A 16,152-nucleotide genomic window follows, 5' to 3' on the forward strand; every position below is an offset into this window, starting at 1 on the left:
ATTAACCATTACCTTAGCATCAAACTTCATAAAGCAATCTTCCATTATAGGAAATATAAATATAAGCATGATAAAACATATTTTAAAGATTTTTGTTGTTCAAATTTACCTCAGCCCTTGAGAAATAAATGTTTTCTGTTTCTTTAAAAAAGTTATAGAAAATCTAAAAATCTTAACTATTAAAGAAGAAACTTTCAGCTCTATATTGTAAAAAGATAATATATTTTATTTTCAAAGTCCGTGCATTTTTCAAATTCACCATATATTAGGTCACAAAGAGATTCCCAATAAAGTTTAAACAGTAGAAATAGAACAGAAGCCATTTTCTGATCATAAGGTAATAAATTTGGAAATATTATTGAAATAAAAGAAGAAATGAGACTTCTGCTTTCAGCAGGATTGCAAATTAGCTGTTCTCAAGAATCTTCTTGCTGTAATACAATTAGATCCTGGAAAAGATCAACACATAAATTGTAATGCATTTCTGGATTCCAAGAAAGTGATGAAAATCTTGCAAGGACAATGAAAACAAAATGAGCAAAACAATGAGGCCAGTCTCGGCGACTCACACCTATAATCCCAGCACTTTGGGAGGCCGAGGCAGTCGGATCACCTGAGGTCAGGAGTTCAACACCAGCCTCTACTAAAAATACAAAAAATTAGCATGGTGGCACATGCCTGTGGTCCCAGCTACGCAGGAGGCTGAGGCAGGAGAATCACTTGAACCCAGGAGGCAGAGGTTGCAGTGAGCTGAGATCCTGCCACTGCACTCCAGCCTGGGTGACAGAGCAAGACTGTCTCAAACAAAAGAATACAAAAACAACAACAAAAAAACAAAGAGGAGTCACCTGCAAGTAAATTTCAAAGTCAGGTAACCTTGGGGCAGACACTTTCATATGATGAGTTCAGAAGATTTGATGGCATAGGAGTGGGAAAGAAATCTGAGTCTCTCATATTAAGCCAATACTTTCTAAGGGGACTAGAGTGGTTCTAGATCAGTAGCATCTCATAGCTTAAGGAAGATAGACATGACTACTCTCTAGAGGAAAACTGTGCCAATTTATGCCTTTAGGGTTGGTATAGATGAAGTCCAGCTTACTGTGAACTCAAAATGTTTGTAATGGTAAATACATCGAGAAAAAAATCAGGAAATATGATACAAACAACCAGAACAATATTACAATTATCAGATGCAGAATATAAATATTTGATTATTTCAATATTTTAAAATAAAATCTTATAACAAACAACATAAAATTATATTAGAATGATTAGGCAAATTTTAAAAAGGACCAAATAGTACTTTTTAGAAATGAAAAATACAGTCATCAAAATTAACTCTATGGATTGGCAAAAGAAAGAGAATTAGCAAGATAGAAGCTGTATCTGAAGAAACTATCCAGAATAAAGTTTAAAAATATAAGCTGGTGGAAAATATTAAAGATTAAATGTAAGGTAGATATTGGAGGATAGAATGAGAGTGCTTAATATATGTAAAGTCAGAGTTCTGAAAAACTAAAGTAAAGGCTGGGCCCGGTGGCTCACGCCTATAGTCCCAGTACTTTGGTAGGCCAAGGTGGGTAGATAACCCGAGGTCAGGAGTTTGAGACCAGCCTGACCAATATGGTGAAACCCTGTCTCTACTAAAATTATAAAAATTAGCTGGGTGTGGTGGTTCACACCTGTAAGCCCAGCTACTCGGAGGCTGAGGCAGGAGAATCGCTTGAACCTGGGAGGCGGAGGTTGCAGTGAGCCGAGATTGTGCCATTGCACTGCAGCCTGGGCGACAAGAGCAAAACTCTGTCTCAAAAAAAAAAAAAAAAAAAAAAGAAAAACTGCAGTGAAATGAAGCTCACACAGGCTTCTGTGATGGTACAGGGGTTGACTAGGATCAAAAATGGAGAAGGAAGCAATGAAAAAAGCAGATGATAAAGGCAAAAAGTGAGTGAAATGCAGAGTTAAAATGAGAATTCAACTGAAACTTGCCATCAGGACAAGAAATAGAGAGAAAAGCTACTTCAGAACCAGGAGATATTGAAAGGGAAGGTGCACTGGATCTCAGTTTGAAGGACTGATTAAACTATATTTATTTTGAATATTAGAGGATAGAGTGATCTCTGAAAGTCAGAGATTTTTGAGAACATTGTCTTATACTTGCCTGTTAATAGTTCTCAGAATTTAGTATAATTTCCGGCACACAAAAAGACATTGTGTGGTGGCTCACACCTATAATCCCAGCACTTTGGGAAGCCAAGGTGGCCAGATCACCTGAGGCCAGGAGTTCGAGACCAGCCTGGCCAACATGGCAAAACCCCATCTCTATTAAAAATATGAAAATTAGCCGGGCGTGGTGGCACACACCTGTAGTCCCAGCTACTCGGGAGGCTGAGGCAGGAGAATCACTTGAACCAGGGAGGCAGAGATTGCAGTAAGCCGACATTGCACCACTGCACTCCAGCCTGGGAGACAGAGTGAGACTCTGTCTCAAAAAAAAAAAAAAAAAAAAAAAAAGACATAATAAATGCTATCTGATTTGTGATGATTATATTGCACTTTTGTTCTACTAAGCTTTAAGCTCTATAAAGGCTAGCTCGAATCTACCATGTTAATCATTGTATCCACAACATTTAACCTAGTACCTGACCCACATAGTAGTTGTTAAATAAGTATTAAACCATGACTTATTAAGACAGAAAAAAGCAATATTCTTAAAATTGCAGCTGCTTGACAAAGTGAAAATTATAATAGAGTTTCATCTAATCTCATTCATTCTTTCATTCAGTAAGCTTTTAGTCAGCAAATATTACCTTGGACTTACTATATATCAGTAACTGTGCTAGGCACTGAGGTTTCAAAGATAATTAAGACAGGGTGTTCAAGTGTCAGCTCCTTTCCCCCACCGATTTCATAATATAAAGGTAAAGACAAACACATAAGTAATTATAATACCATAAGACAGAAGGCATAAGATAGCTTTGTTTGAGAGTCTCCGGGCATGCAGATGAGGAGTGCCCCAACTCTATCAACATTTAAGCAGCAACATAAAGAATGATGAGCAGTTGACATGGCAGATGAGGGATTAAGAGAATGGCACGTGCAAAGGCTTGGAAGTCTAAGGGAACATGATGCTTCTAAAATTGATAAGACATTCAGAATGGGTGAGCATTTGAAGATGGGGCTGTTGACCTATGTGACAGTCTAAAATATGTGACATGCTAAAAGCAACAGGGAGAGTTGGATGGATTTGAAGCAGAGAAAAATGACTTAAAAGAGATCTCTCTTAACACTGTTTTGAAGAATGGCAAAACCAAAAGAAAAGAGAACTGTTAAAATGTTCTCACTTAATTAAGAGTCCAGGCAAGAGATGATAGAAGCCTGTATTTAAAGAGTAGGTGTTTTGGTAGAAAGAAGCCTCCAGAAATTTCTGTGTTAAATAGTGGGGAGGGGAAGTATAACCAGTTTTTTAAAAAATATTTTTGTTTATTTATTTTTTTTAGAGAAAGAGTCTCACTCTGTTGCCCCAGCTGGAATGCAGTAATACAATCACACTCCTGGGCTCAAGTGATCCTCAGACTCCTGGGCTCAAGTGATCCTCCTGCTGCAGCCTCCCAAGTAGTTGGGACTACAGGCATGCACCACTGTGCCTGGCCCTCCGGTTTTAAAAGTTAAGAGGTAAGTTCAATTTTCAATGAAGCTGAAGATGAGGCACAGAAGGGCCATGATTCTAATATGTATGATGTTTTTTAAGTTCACAATAACTAATCATAGTTTATATATGAAAGGAAACAGAAAAAGCAGAAACATAAAGCAAGATGAGAGAAGTTAGAAAGAGTTAAATGGTTACAATAATGAAAGTAAACATTTTTATTGCTCAATTAAAATACAAAAACTTAGCTCGGGTAAGAAAACAAAATCTATTCATTTGCCTTTAAGAGAATACCTAAAACAATACAGTCATGGGTTGCTTAACTAATGACAGAGATACAGTCTGAGAAATGCATCCTTAGGCAATTTCATCATCGTGCATACATCATAGAGTGTATTTACATAAACCTAGATAGTATAGCCTACTACACACCTAGGTATAGCTTCTGGCTCCGAGGCTACAAACCTGTACAGCATGGTGCTGTACCGAATACTATATGTAATTGTAATACAACTGTAACTATTTGTGTATTGAAACATATCTAAACATAAAAAGGTACAGTAAAAGTATAGTATTATAATCTTAAGGACCACTTTCATAAATGTCGTACGTCATTGACAAAAATATCATTATGTGGTATGTGACTGTATATAAAAGGTGAAAAACTAAATAATTTTCCTGAGGTAATAATTGTACCAAATATATTTTCTGACTATAACACAATAAACCTAGAAATACATCTGTTTTATGTTTAAACTACAAGAAAAAGCCAAGCCACTGGAGATTGAAAAATGAATTTCAAAGAGAATATAAAAAATGCAATTAGAATATGAGAACATTATATATAAAAATATATTAAATGTGGACAATATTATACATGAAAGCGAATCGTAGACTAAATGTTTTAATTACTAAAAAAGCAGTAAAGAGAGTAATGAATTCAAGAACTGTAAGACACTCCATATTAACTAGTAGTAGTATTAAATAACACAATGTTTACAATAGCAAAAATTTAGAACAACTGTATCTCCAACAATAAAAAATATTTAAAAGCTATCATGCAGCTGGACACGTTGGCTCACGCCTGTAATCCCAGCACTTTGGGAGGCTGAGGCAGGTGGATCACTTGAGGTCAGGAGTTCAAGACCAGCCTGGCCAACATGGTGAAATCCCATCTCTACTAAAAATACAAAAATTATCCAGACATGGTGGCAGGCACCTGTAATTCCAGCTACTCAGAGGCTGTGGCAGGAGAATCGCTTGAACCCAGGAGGCAGAGGTTGCAGTGAGTCAAGATTGTGCCACTGCATTCCAGACTGGGCAACAGGGCGTGAATCCGTCTCAAAAAATTAAAAAAAAAAAAAGTTAATAGTGTTCATTTCTGAGTGATGAAATTATAGATGACTTTTTATTTAGTTTCTTTTACATTATATTTTCAGTTTTTCTACAAGGGGCATGTATTATCTGTGAAACAAAGAAATTACGCGTCTTTTAAAGATGAAAGCAAAACATTTAATTAGGAAACAAAAATAAGTTAAAAGAAAAAATCTGAGAGATGTTTCTCTAAAAAATATAGATAAGCCTAACAATTTTGAGAACAAAAGAGAGAAGTATTTAAACAAGCAAATTAAATAATGAGAAATGGACTAAAACAACTAAAGTACATATTGTAATTAAAATATCATAAATAACATTAGATATATTTAAATGTCAGTGAACTAATAATTATCTGGAAATAAAGAAAATGGACTCTAATAAATTTATAAAAACCTGAATTAAGGTTTGAAAATGTTAATGATTGACCTTCCCCAAAAGGCTCTGGGTCCAGGGAGTTTTATAAAGTATTTATTTTAAACTTCCAAAGACTAGTAATCCCCATATCAAAAAATCTACTTAATTCATTTAATAAATATGGCAAAAATCTGACACTAGGATCTGACAATTGCAATATAAGAAAGAAAATTACATAGTCCCCTGTTATTCACAGAGAATGTGTTCCAAGGCTCTTTGTGGCTGCCTGAAACTGCAGATAATATTGAACCCTATAAATAATATGTTTCCTCCCATACATACATACCTATGATAAAGTTTAATTTATAAATTAGGCACAGTAAGAGATTAGCATCAATAACAAAAAATAAAATAGAACAAGTATAACAATATACTATAATAAAGATCATACAAATGGGTGTTCTCGCTCACTCTTTCTCTTGTTCTCTCTCAAAATATCTTATTGTACTGTACTGTGAATAACTGAAAGTGCAGAAAGCAAAACCATGGATAAGAGGGACCACTGTATAACCAATCACATATACAGAAGAGGATGTAAGTATCCTATATAAAATACTCATATAATTTAGTGAAAATTCAAAAGAATAATTCACAATGGCCTGGTTAGATGTATTCCTAAAATAAATGATGGTTTGATATTAGTACATCTATTAATAGAATATAGCTCTATGCATGTTAGTATATTAAAAAAGAAAAAACATCCTATATAATTATTTCAATAGATGACAGAAAAGCATTTGTTAAAGTCAACTTCCATTCCTGGTTTAAGAAACTCTGTGAGAGCTAGAAATAATAGAATGGCTCTGTAATATACTAAAGAATACCACTCTAAAATAAAATTACAACACTGATATACCAGACTCTCTACTGACTAGAGATATTCCTATTAAAATCAGGAGGAAAATAAGAATTACTGGAAATATCTGTCAAATAGAAGATTCAGACCTTTCCCAAACCACCTCTTTACCTATTTGCCTCCTTGACTTTCTCCTATTCAGGGCTCAGACAAGAGTGAAGCAAGTAAGGCCCCTGAAGTGCAGAATTGAAGGACATACTCACTCTTGGGGTTATGAAAGTTCAAGGTTGATAATTGTGTGACCCTGAGAGTGAGCACCTCCCTCCCTTAAAAGTCTCACTTGTCTCACCCTAGTTCCAGCCCTGCACGTATTTCTTCTCCTTGCAAACTCTACTAGCTCTTCCTCCTGACAAGCTCAAGTCAGCCATTTGTAGACAGCCAGCCAGTCTTTAGAATTTTATATGTTTCAAGAAGAAATTAAACAGCACTCCCCTATGATTCACGTGTTTCTGAATTTTCCGACTTCTCCAATCGACTAAATCCTATTGAGGCCTTCCCCCCTTAACTGCTCTCTTTCTAAAGAAATCAAATTAACAAATTTCTCTATAGGTGATCCTCAAAGACCAGATCCCTTTATATTCACAACATATGCGAGAAAGTTAGTAGTTGGGAAATTAGTTTTCATATATATCTTATATATTATTTTAGGGTCTCAGACAAAACTTTTATTTTAATAATTTATTGCCAATTACTTGTTCTCTTTAGTTCAAAGACTTTAAAGAGTAAAATAAGGGGCTGGGTGCAGTGGCTCACGCCTGTAATCCCAACACTTTGGGAGGCTGAGGTGGGCAGATCACCTGAGGTCAGGAGTTCAAGACCAGCCTGGCCAACATGATGAAATCCCCATCTCTATTAAAAATATAAAAATTAGCTGGGCGTGGTGGCATGCAACTGTAATCCCAGCTACTCGAGAGGCTGAGGCACAAGAATCACTTGAACCCCAGAAGCAGAGGTTGCAGTGAGCCGAGATCATGCCACTGCACTCCAGCCTGCGTGACAGAGGAAGACTCCATCTCAAAAAAAATAAAAGAGTAAAATAAGATGATATATGATATATGTAGGAAATATTTTGAAGTGAGACTGTTCTATAAATACTAACTATTATTAATTAGTATTTCTTTTTTATCAAAATGTACTATATGCATATGGTCATTTATATGTTATTAGAATGGGGCATATCACAGGAGGAAAAAACTATTTTCAAAGTAATATGGAAACTTAACATATAGAACTTTGGAAAAGCTGGCTGAGTAATATTATGATGCCTTTACTTTGCATAATTCTACATATCCCATATCCTAAATCTATGTCCTATCCTCCTATGTGTTTAAACAAATCAAAACTGACAGTGAACAGACCTTTTTAATATGTTTCATGATATTTTATTCTAGGAGAGGCGAGTTCTTGCTATGGAACATGTTTCTCAAATGCATCTGAGGCTTTTTGTATTTAATGTTGCATCTCTAGATCGTTTTACAGATAAATTCATCTCATCATGAAATAATTTTCCTGAAACCATTTTGTATAGGACCAAGATACTACACACATAAATACATATACAAGATACTACACACATAAATAACTTGCAGTGAAGGATACAAGATTTTTTTAATATAATAATAATAAATTAAGGTAAATAGAATCATATATATATTTTTTATCAATAAATGTCTGCCTAAACATCACTGACTTTTAGAAAGTATTTTTAGCCAGGCGCAGTGGCTCACGCCTGTAATCCAAGCACTTTGGGAGGCCGAGGCTGGCGGATCACAAGGTCAGGAGTTCGAGACCAGCCTGGCCAATATGGTGAAACCCCGTCTCTACTAAAAAATAGAAAAAAATTAGCCGGCTGTGGTGGCGGGCGCCTGTTATCCCACCTACTCGGGAGTCTGAGGCAGGAGAATTGCTTGAACCCAAGAGGAGGAGATTGCAGTGAGCCGAGATGGCGCCACTGCACTCCAGACTGGGCAACAGAGCAAGACTCCGTCTAAAACAAAAAAAATATTTCTAACTATGGTGTTGATCAACATCGATTGAGTAATCTTTCCAAAGTTTTCCCTAGTGAATGGATGATTGCGCTACTTACCTAATTGCATCATTGGTCTCTGAAACGACTTTCAGGTACTCTTTCAAATAATAATAATTAAAGAGGTACTTCCGAACCCTATAGCCTCGCCATCGTCTCTGAATCTATTAAAGTAAATAAAGAGATAAAATATGCCATTAAACACTTTTATTAAAAATGTAATAGCACTTCAAAATTAAGGTAATTATGGCTGATAACGCCTATCAAAATCTTGGGCTTTTCCACTAATATTGTAGCATATTAGTTGTAAATATAGGTTCTGCTCATAAATTTTTTATGAAATATTATAAAAATAAACATAATTATAGGCTATTATAATTTATTTTAAATTATTTATAATTATCTCACAGAATACTAAACTATTGAAAGATTTATAAAAATTTGCTTTACAAATTCCTACCATTTCCACTTCCTGGGCAAATCAATTTTTTTTTCATAGCCAACTCACTTTAAGGTTGTATTTGGTCTCATTGAAATACACGTTTAGTTTTTGTATTTTGTCTTATTAATGGGCTTCTTAAATTCAGTGGTATCAAAATATTTAAACAAATTCTTGTATCTTAATTATGACATTTTAATTCTTCCTCAACAATAACAAAAATAGCTAACATTTATTGAGTTCTTATGTGCCAGGCACTATCTAAGGGTTCTTGCTTACATTTATTTAATCTTTAGAATACTCCTATGACATAAATACTCATTACCTCATTTACAGATGTGGAAACAGTTAAAAAGAGAGGTTACACAATTTTCCTATAATTATACAGCTATTAGGATGAATCCAGGAATCAAATTTCAAGTTAGGGCTTCAGAGAGCCCACTCTCATAACCATTGCAATATAGAACTGGGAACAAAGAGAACTGTGATTTTCAATAAAAGAAAAGTTATATTGAAATTATCTGCTTCTTACATCTTTTACTTCAATGCTGACATTCAAATAATTTTATTTTTACTAGAACATATCATCAAAGTAGGGTGTTTTTTTTTTGGATGAGAGGAATGTTAAGGGTCTGAGAGACCATACCTAAGTCAGCTTCTAGATATCTTATACAACCCCAGGAACCATGAGAATCAGTCACTGTCCTTAAGTCCTATCTTTGCTAATATAAATATCTTTGCTATATTTTCTAATACCCCTATTTGAAAAACTCAAACAAAATAATATATGATATTAATTAGGAAAAAATACCTGAAATTATTTAAAGGATTGGAGGAAAAAGAAATAGCACATATTGAAAAATATTAACTTAGTCTTGCGTAAAGATTTAGCATCATTCCCTAAAATTTTCCAACAGTTTAAATATCTGTATGAATGATTCACGTATCATAAACGATTCCCTTTTTGGATATGAAGTCTTCCCAATTTTGGCACAGTTTGCTAGGCTAAGAGAACACACGTCTTCCCTAAACTTTTTTTTTTTTAATAGGAAAGGGAAATATGGAGACTAAGCACCAGTCCATTGGGTTTTATCCCCAAAGCCTACTTTTTTTTAGCTAAAAAATATTTAGTATAAAATTTGTATAAGTTGAATATTGGATCAATACAAAATTAACCGGAAAAAATTGTTCACTTAAATTCTGATTATTTTTCTCTGTTTTAAATCATGGCCATTTAAAAGGTCATTTATAATCATTTACAATTTAAGATATTAAACATGGCTGGGCATGGTGGCTCACACCTCTAATCCCAGGACTTTGGGAGGCTAAGGCGGGAAGATCACAAGGTCTGGAGTTCAAGACCAGCCTGGCCAATATGGTAAAACCCTGTCTCTACTAAAAATACAAAACAAAACCCTGTCTCTACTAAAAATACAAAACTGGGCATGGTGGTGTGCGCCTGTAGTCCCAGCTACTCGGGAGGCTGAGGCAGAAGAATCGCTTGAACCGGGGAGGCAGAGGTTGCAGTGAGCCGAGATTGCACCACTGCACTCCAGCCTGGGCAACAGAGCGAGACTCGGTCTCAAAAGAAAAAAAGATATTAAACATGAAGATTATAAGGGAGTGTTTTTGTCAGACTCCCATATGAGAATTACTAAACTAACTGGAAATATGCAAAACAGCTTGCAAGAACAAGTAAATCACAGACAATAACTTTATTTTATTTATTTATTTATTTATTTATTTTGAGACAGAGTCTCGCTCTGTCACCAGGCTGGAGTGCAGTGGCGCGATCTCGGCTCACTGTAACCTCCAACTCCCTGGTTCAAGCGATTCTCCTGCCTCAGCTTCATGAGTAGCTGGGATTACAGACACATGCCACCACAGCCAGATAATTTTTGTATTTTTAGTAGAAACGGGGTTTCACCATGTTGGCCAGGATGGTCTCGATCTCTTGACCTCGTGATCTGCCTGCCTTGGCCTCCCAAGGTGCTGGGATTACAGGCGTGAGCCACCGTGCCCGGCCTTTTTTTTTTTTTTTTTTTTAACAGAGTCTCACTCTGTCACCCAGTCTGGAGTGCAGTGGCATGATCTCGGCCCACTGCAACCTCTGTCTCCTGGGTTCAAACGATTCTCTTGCTTTAGCCTCCAGAGTAGCTTGGACTACAGGCATGTGCCACCATGCCCAGCTAATTTTTGTAATTTTAATAGGGGCAGGGTTTCACCATGTTGGCCAGGCTGGTCTTGAACTCCTAACCTTAAATGATCCTCCCGCCTTGGCCTCCCAAAGTGCTGGGATTACACGTGTGAGCCACCACACCCAGCCAACAATAACTTTAGAAAGTGAAACTAGTAGTATAGCAAACTAATGTAACAAAAGTATTCAAAGTGTCTTTCAAAATACTTCTCAAGTGATCTTATTTGCCAGATCAATTCTTTAAAAAAAAATTCTAAAATTATATACTCAATTTAGAAACTCTCCCTAATTTTACCAATATTATATTATGGCTGAGAAAGAAAAAGAAGGAATTGATAGAACCACTTTCCTAATGAAAAAGAAGAATCAATTGGAATATGTATACATAATATAAATCATACATGCAAATAAGTGCATATTTTCCTAGCTTATCTAATTTGATCATTATAGCATCATTCTGAGGTGGAGATTATTATTAGCCTCATTTGATAGAAGAGGGAATTGATGTTTAGAAAGGTTAACTAATTGCCTAAGGTCATATAGCTGGTTGGATGGCTTCAAATCTTTCAGCATACTTTTACTGCATATACAGTAACAATTTTATTAACGAAGGGAACACTTGTAAATACATGTACTGACCGGAAATCCATCATCAGCAATAGAAGTTATTCAAGTTGCATAGGAAAATATTAAGATATCAAACAGTATTAAGGGAGGGGCTACCTATCACATGAAAATATCATTAAATTATAAATAAAATAAGATTAAGTGTGCCAGAAAACACAAAAGATGCATGTTGGCATACTGAGAGGAAGGAAGAATGATGCGAGTTTATGATTTGGTAATATCAGAGAAATGGATATTCCCATTTCTAGGAAAGAGATGTTAAAGAAAAAAACTGAAATTGGCTGAAAAATTTGTGTTCAAGTAAGAAGAGTTTCCTGTAATTAAAAAAGAAAAAATCCAACAACGTGGGCTCTTTCCTTCTCCAAACCCAGCAACTACTGGAAAGAGCACCAACCATATCTAGAGAGACTACAACTGGTATGCTTTCAGAAAACACTCTAATGTCCTGACACCCTACACATATCTCCAAAGGCTGGCTAAAATTCCTCTCCAAGATAATTCCTTTTATTCAAAATTGGATATTAAAGAATGTAATAAGTAAGCGATGGTTAAGGTAACAAATTAAAACTCATCCACACTAAAGTATAATCAATCAGTCTTTAAGTGGCTTTCTTAGAGATGAGTGGGTAAAAAGATCTGGAGGAAACAGCATTTGAGTGGGTGAAGAAGCTGCCATCAGTGAAATGAAGGATCTAAAATTTATTGAGCTCCATGAATGTGCCAAGTATTATGCTAACTGCTTTTATTCTCACAATATCCTTGTGAATAGGGCATGATCTCCATGTTAAAAATGAAGAAACTGAGGTTAAGTAATTTGCTCAGGGTCACATAACCAGTAAAACAGTAAATGGAAAGTCAGGATACAAACCCAGGTTTGTCTTACTCCAAAGCCCGCTCTTTCCACTTGAAACACCTTACATATATATTGTATAAAGAGAAAGAGTATATGCGTGTTCTTTAGTTTAAAATATGGTATTTTCTTATATTATAGGGAGACTAGTTTAACCAATAGCTAATTGATATTGTAAAATACAATATAGATGAGACTGTACTATATTTCCTATTATAGAAACAAATGACGTCTTAAATTTTGCCTATTCTGTTGATATTCCAGTACTAGTAAATATACTTTTAAATTTTTAAATGTTCTTTCAAGCAGCAAGATAATTTTTATAAGATTTCTTCTTAATTTCAAGGTGAATGGGTTACGACTTCAAAAAAAAAGAAAAATGACTTGTATTCATGTCCTTCAAAGTAATTAGCAACTTTCAAAAGTGATTGGTATAAAACAATTATTGTCATTGATCAGCTCTGAATAGATAATTTTAAACAAAGTCATTGTGTGCTCAGCAGATTACAGCTTGTTAACGGGCAAGTTCTAAATGACCTCTTAAGCTAGTCAAATCAATGATGCATATTCCTCATTAAGTAACATCAAAATGTAAGTGGTCTTATAAATAATGTTTATTTTAAGCACTAAAACAAATGGCAAAACCTTGATATATTAAAAGCCATCTGCCATAGAAAAGATTTTCCCTCCATTGGGTTTACTTTTATTCCTGAAAATCTATAGTAACCTTAATGCCACTAAAAGAAAAAATGTCTTCTCTCTTAACATGAAAAATGAAGGCATGGGGCCAGGAGCGGTGGCTCATGCCTGTAATCCCTGTGCTTTGGGAGGCCGAGGTGGGTGGATCACGAGGTCAGGAGTTCGAGACCAGCCTGGCCAACATGGTGAATCCCCATCTCAACTAAAAATACACAAAATTAGCTGGGCGTGGTGGCAGGAGCCTGTAATCCCAGCTACTCAGGAGGCTGAGGCAGGAGAGTTGCTTGAACCTGGGAGGTGGAGGTTGCAGAGAGCCGAGACTGTGCCACTGACTCCAGCCTGGGTAACAGAGCGAATCTCCATCTCAAAAAAAAAAAAAGAAAAAAGAAAAGAAAAGAAAAATGAAGGCATGGAAAACAAATTCCTTGATAATAGCTCACCCAGTACTAATGCTCTAAATGTATATGAGAGCACAGAAGTAGAACTCAGTTATTCATAATTATACTTTTATTAGAATGCTCAACATTCTAAAAAAGATTGTACAGTGAGCACAGAAATGTGGGTTTACTAAATCTTCAAAGATTAGGAATGTAAAAAGTAGTAATATAACCCAAGTTTTCATTGTAGGTATCATTGCATTGTCACGTCACAACCATTTATATTTATACATAAAATATTATCATATGAAAATATAGTTTCACACATATAGGACGTATATGTGAAAATCTTAACTAGATATTTTTAGCAAAAGATTCTGGATAATTATTAAATGTGCAGTTTCCTCTCTTTAATATTCTGTTTCCCCACTCTCACTAGCCTTATATTTCCTTTCTCTACAAATCTATTTAATCATTTCACAATGATATTGGTACTAGAAGTAGAAGGAGGGAGGAAGAAATATACTTTTACATGGGGATGGAACATTAGAATATCTATTCCATCATCAGGTAAAAGCTTGGTGTTGTCCAGATGGCCCCTTCTTTTCTTCCATAGGCTGATATTTTGGGATACCCTTTTTTGTATGAATAAAACTGTTATTCATTCTGTATGCCCAGAACAATAACATAATGTCTAGCATATAAAAGACCTTCCGTATCCTTTTTCTGAATTAACTAACCTATCTATCTCTAACTATGTAATCTCGGGGTCATTATTCTAAATACAAATGCTTACTTCATAGTATTATAAATATGAAAATAGTATGGTAAGTACTTTAAGGGATTGAGACGAATCTTTATATATCTGACACATGTTTAATCATTTTTAAGTAAAGCCACCATATAATCTTTTCTAACTTTTTTTGTATTTTAGACACAAGTGGGAAACAAAAGAAAATGGTTACTTGATATATCAAGTTAGATTAATTTTTATAAATTAAAATTTGTATTATATGTGGAGAAAGCTCTAAGGGAAAATAAGCCAATAAAGTGATGTTATTTGGCAAATTTGTTGTTTAAATGACCTCTGTTCTACTGTTTCTCTTGTTACTATTGCTTCTGTTTCCCTAAATGTGAGCATTTCAATCTGAACAAAATTGTTTGGGGGCACTATAATCAAGTTAAATAATTAAAAATAATAAAGAATCAGTTGAAACTGTAGATTCCAGTGGAATTTCACTAAGTGAGTATAGGTGATTGATAAATAACAGGTATGGGGATTTCAGGGTAAAAGGAATTTTACTTGAAACAATTAATTACATCTGTAGTTCTTTAACACTCTGTAAGCTTTTGATTATTACCATTTTTTTCATTCCTCATAGATCTTTGAAACTAAGATAAAAACCTGTGACAGAATTCATGTTATAAGAGAGATCTCTAAGATGCTGCACACCAGCACTTCTTGAAATTTGCATTCATGTGATATTGCTCCAGTTGTTCTAGGGCAGACAAGCAAAGGAAGACTCAAGATGTGTGACATGATACAAAGGAGGCTTTTCAAAGGCATTACAAGGAACAAATATTTCCCATAAAGTTTACCATTATTACATTCCAAAGTCTGTGACAGATTATATGTCCCCATTATGTTTAGGTTATTGAAGACTAGTATACTCTAAACATTAATTTAGAAACAGCAGTTGACTTTATCAGTCCTAGCAACAATTTTGTGATTGTTCCTAATGTTTTAAAAATGTTAGAGTCCCTTTTCTTTTCCACTGATGCTTCAGGGCCCAAAACAGGCACGGTAGAGGTATAAATGAAACTAAACACAGACTTTTAAATTTCAAAAATCTGTGTGATCTGCACCTTGGACTTCAACCAGCAAAGAAATGACAAATTCTCTTTGTTATCATTTGTTACATCCTACACAAAAATCCATTTAAAATTGGAGCAGGAAGGGTGTTTCATCTAGGCTTATGATGGATGACAAATCCTGATGCTGGCAATAGGAATAAGGGAGGCCACAGCCTGAATATTCTTTTAGATGGTGAGGTTTTTCGTCATGAGCCATCTAATTCTGCCTACAAGGGGAAGCACGTGACACTGCATTGAATGCCTCAACTTACTCCTTAGTTAATTGTCACTTAATTTAGAATTCCTGCATGAAATGTACTACCAATAAGGATGCTCATGAATTATCAGGCCACAAGGTCAGTTTTCCAAGTAAACAGGGTATGAGTAATAAAATGTCCCTAAGAGCTCAGTCTAGGTCAGTATAGTTGTTCTCATCCATATTTTCAGAAAAAGAGGACTGGAAGTAAAGCCAAGATTAAAAGTGACCAGCAATGGCAGAAATGTGAGTGCCAGACCTCCTGGGTTCAATGTCTAACACTTTCATTTACTAGCTGTGCGATTTTGGGCAAGACACCTTTCTGTGATTCCCTTTCCTCATATTTTAAGTTGTAATCTTAATGATACCTATACCTCAGAGAATTAGTTATGATGATTACAGAGAAAAGTTAAAATATTTAAAATACTTAGAATGGTGCCTGGAAAGTAGTAACTGCTATACAATTGTTAATTCATTATTAGTATTTACCAGTGGTTCTGACCTACCAAGATTTGGCAATACATGACATAGCAA

General features: G+C 35.1%; 1 protein-coding gene across 18 annotated transcripts in view; it reads right to left on the reverse strand.

Moving 5' to 3' along the window:
• The window catches only part of SPATA17 (spermatogenesis associated 17), a 226,667-nt gene that overhangs the window by 166,273 nt on the left and 44,242 nt on the right, over nucleotides 1–16,152 (reverse strand). For all 18 annotated transcript variants that reach the window (XR_010150312.1, XR_010150313.1, XR_010150310.1 and 15 more), the window contains one exon: nucleotides 8,380–8,483. Coding sequence is in view for 10 of the 18 variants with exons in the window: in XM_016938874.4 (XP_016794363.3) it covers nucleotides 8,380–8,483 (104 nt within the window). In the remaining 8 variants the exon portion in view is untranslated. The remainder of the gene's footprint in view (nucleotides 1–8,379; nucleotides 8,484–16,152) is intronic.

Source organism: Pan troglodytes, chromosome 1, assembly GCF_028858775.2.
Source record: "Pan troglodytes isolate AG18354 chromosome 1, NHGRI_mPanTro3-v2.0_pri, whole genome shotgun sequence".
Lineage (NCBI taxonomy): Eukaryota > Metazoa > Chordata > Mammalia > Primates > Hominidae > Pan > Pan troglodytes.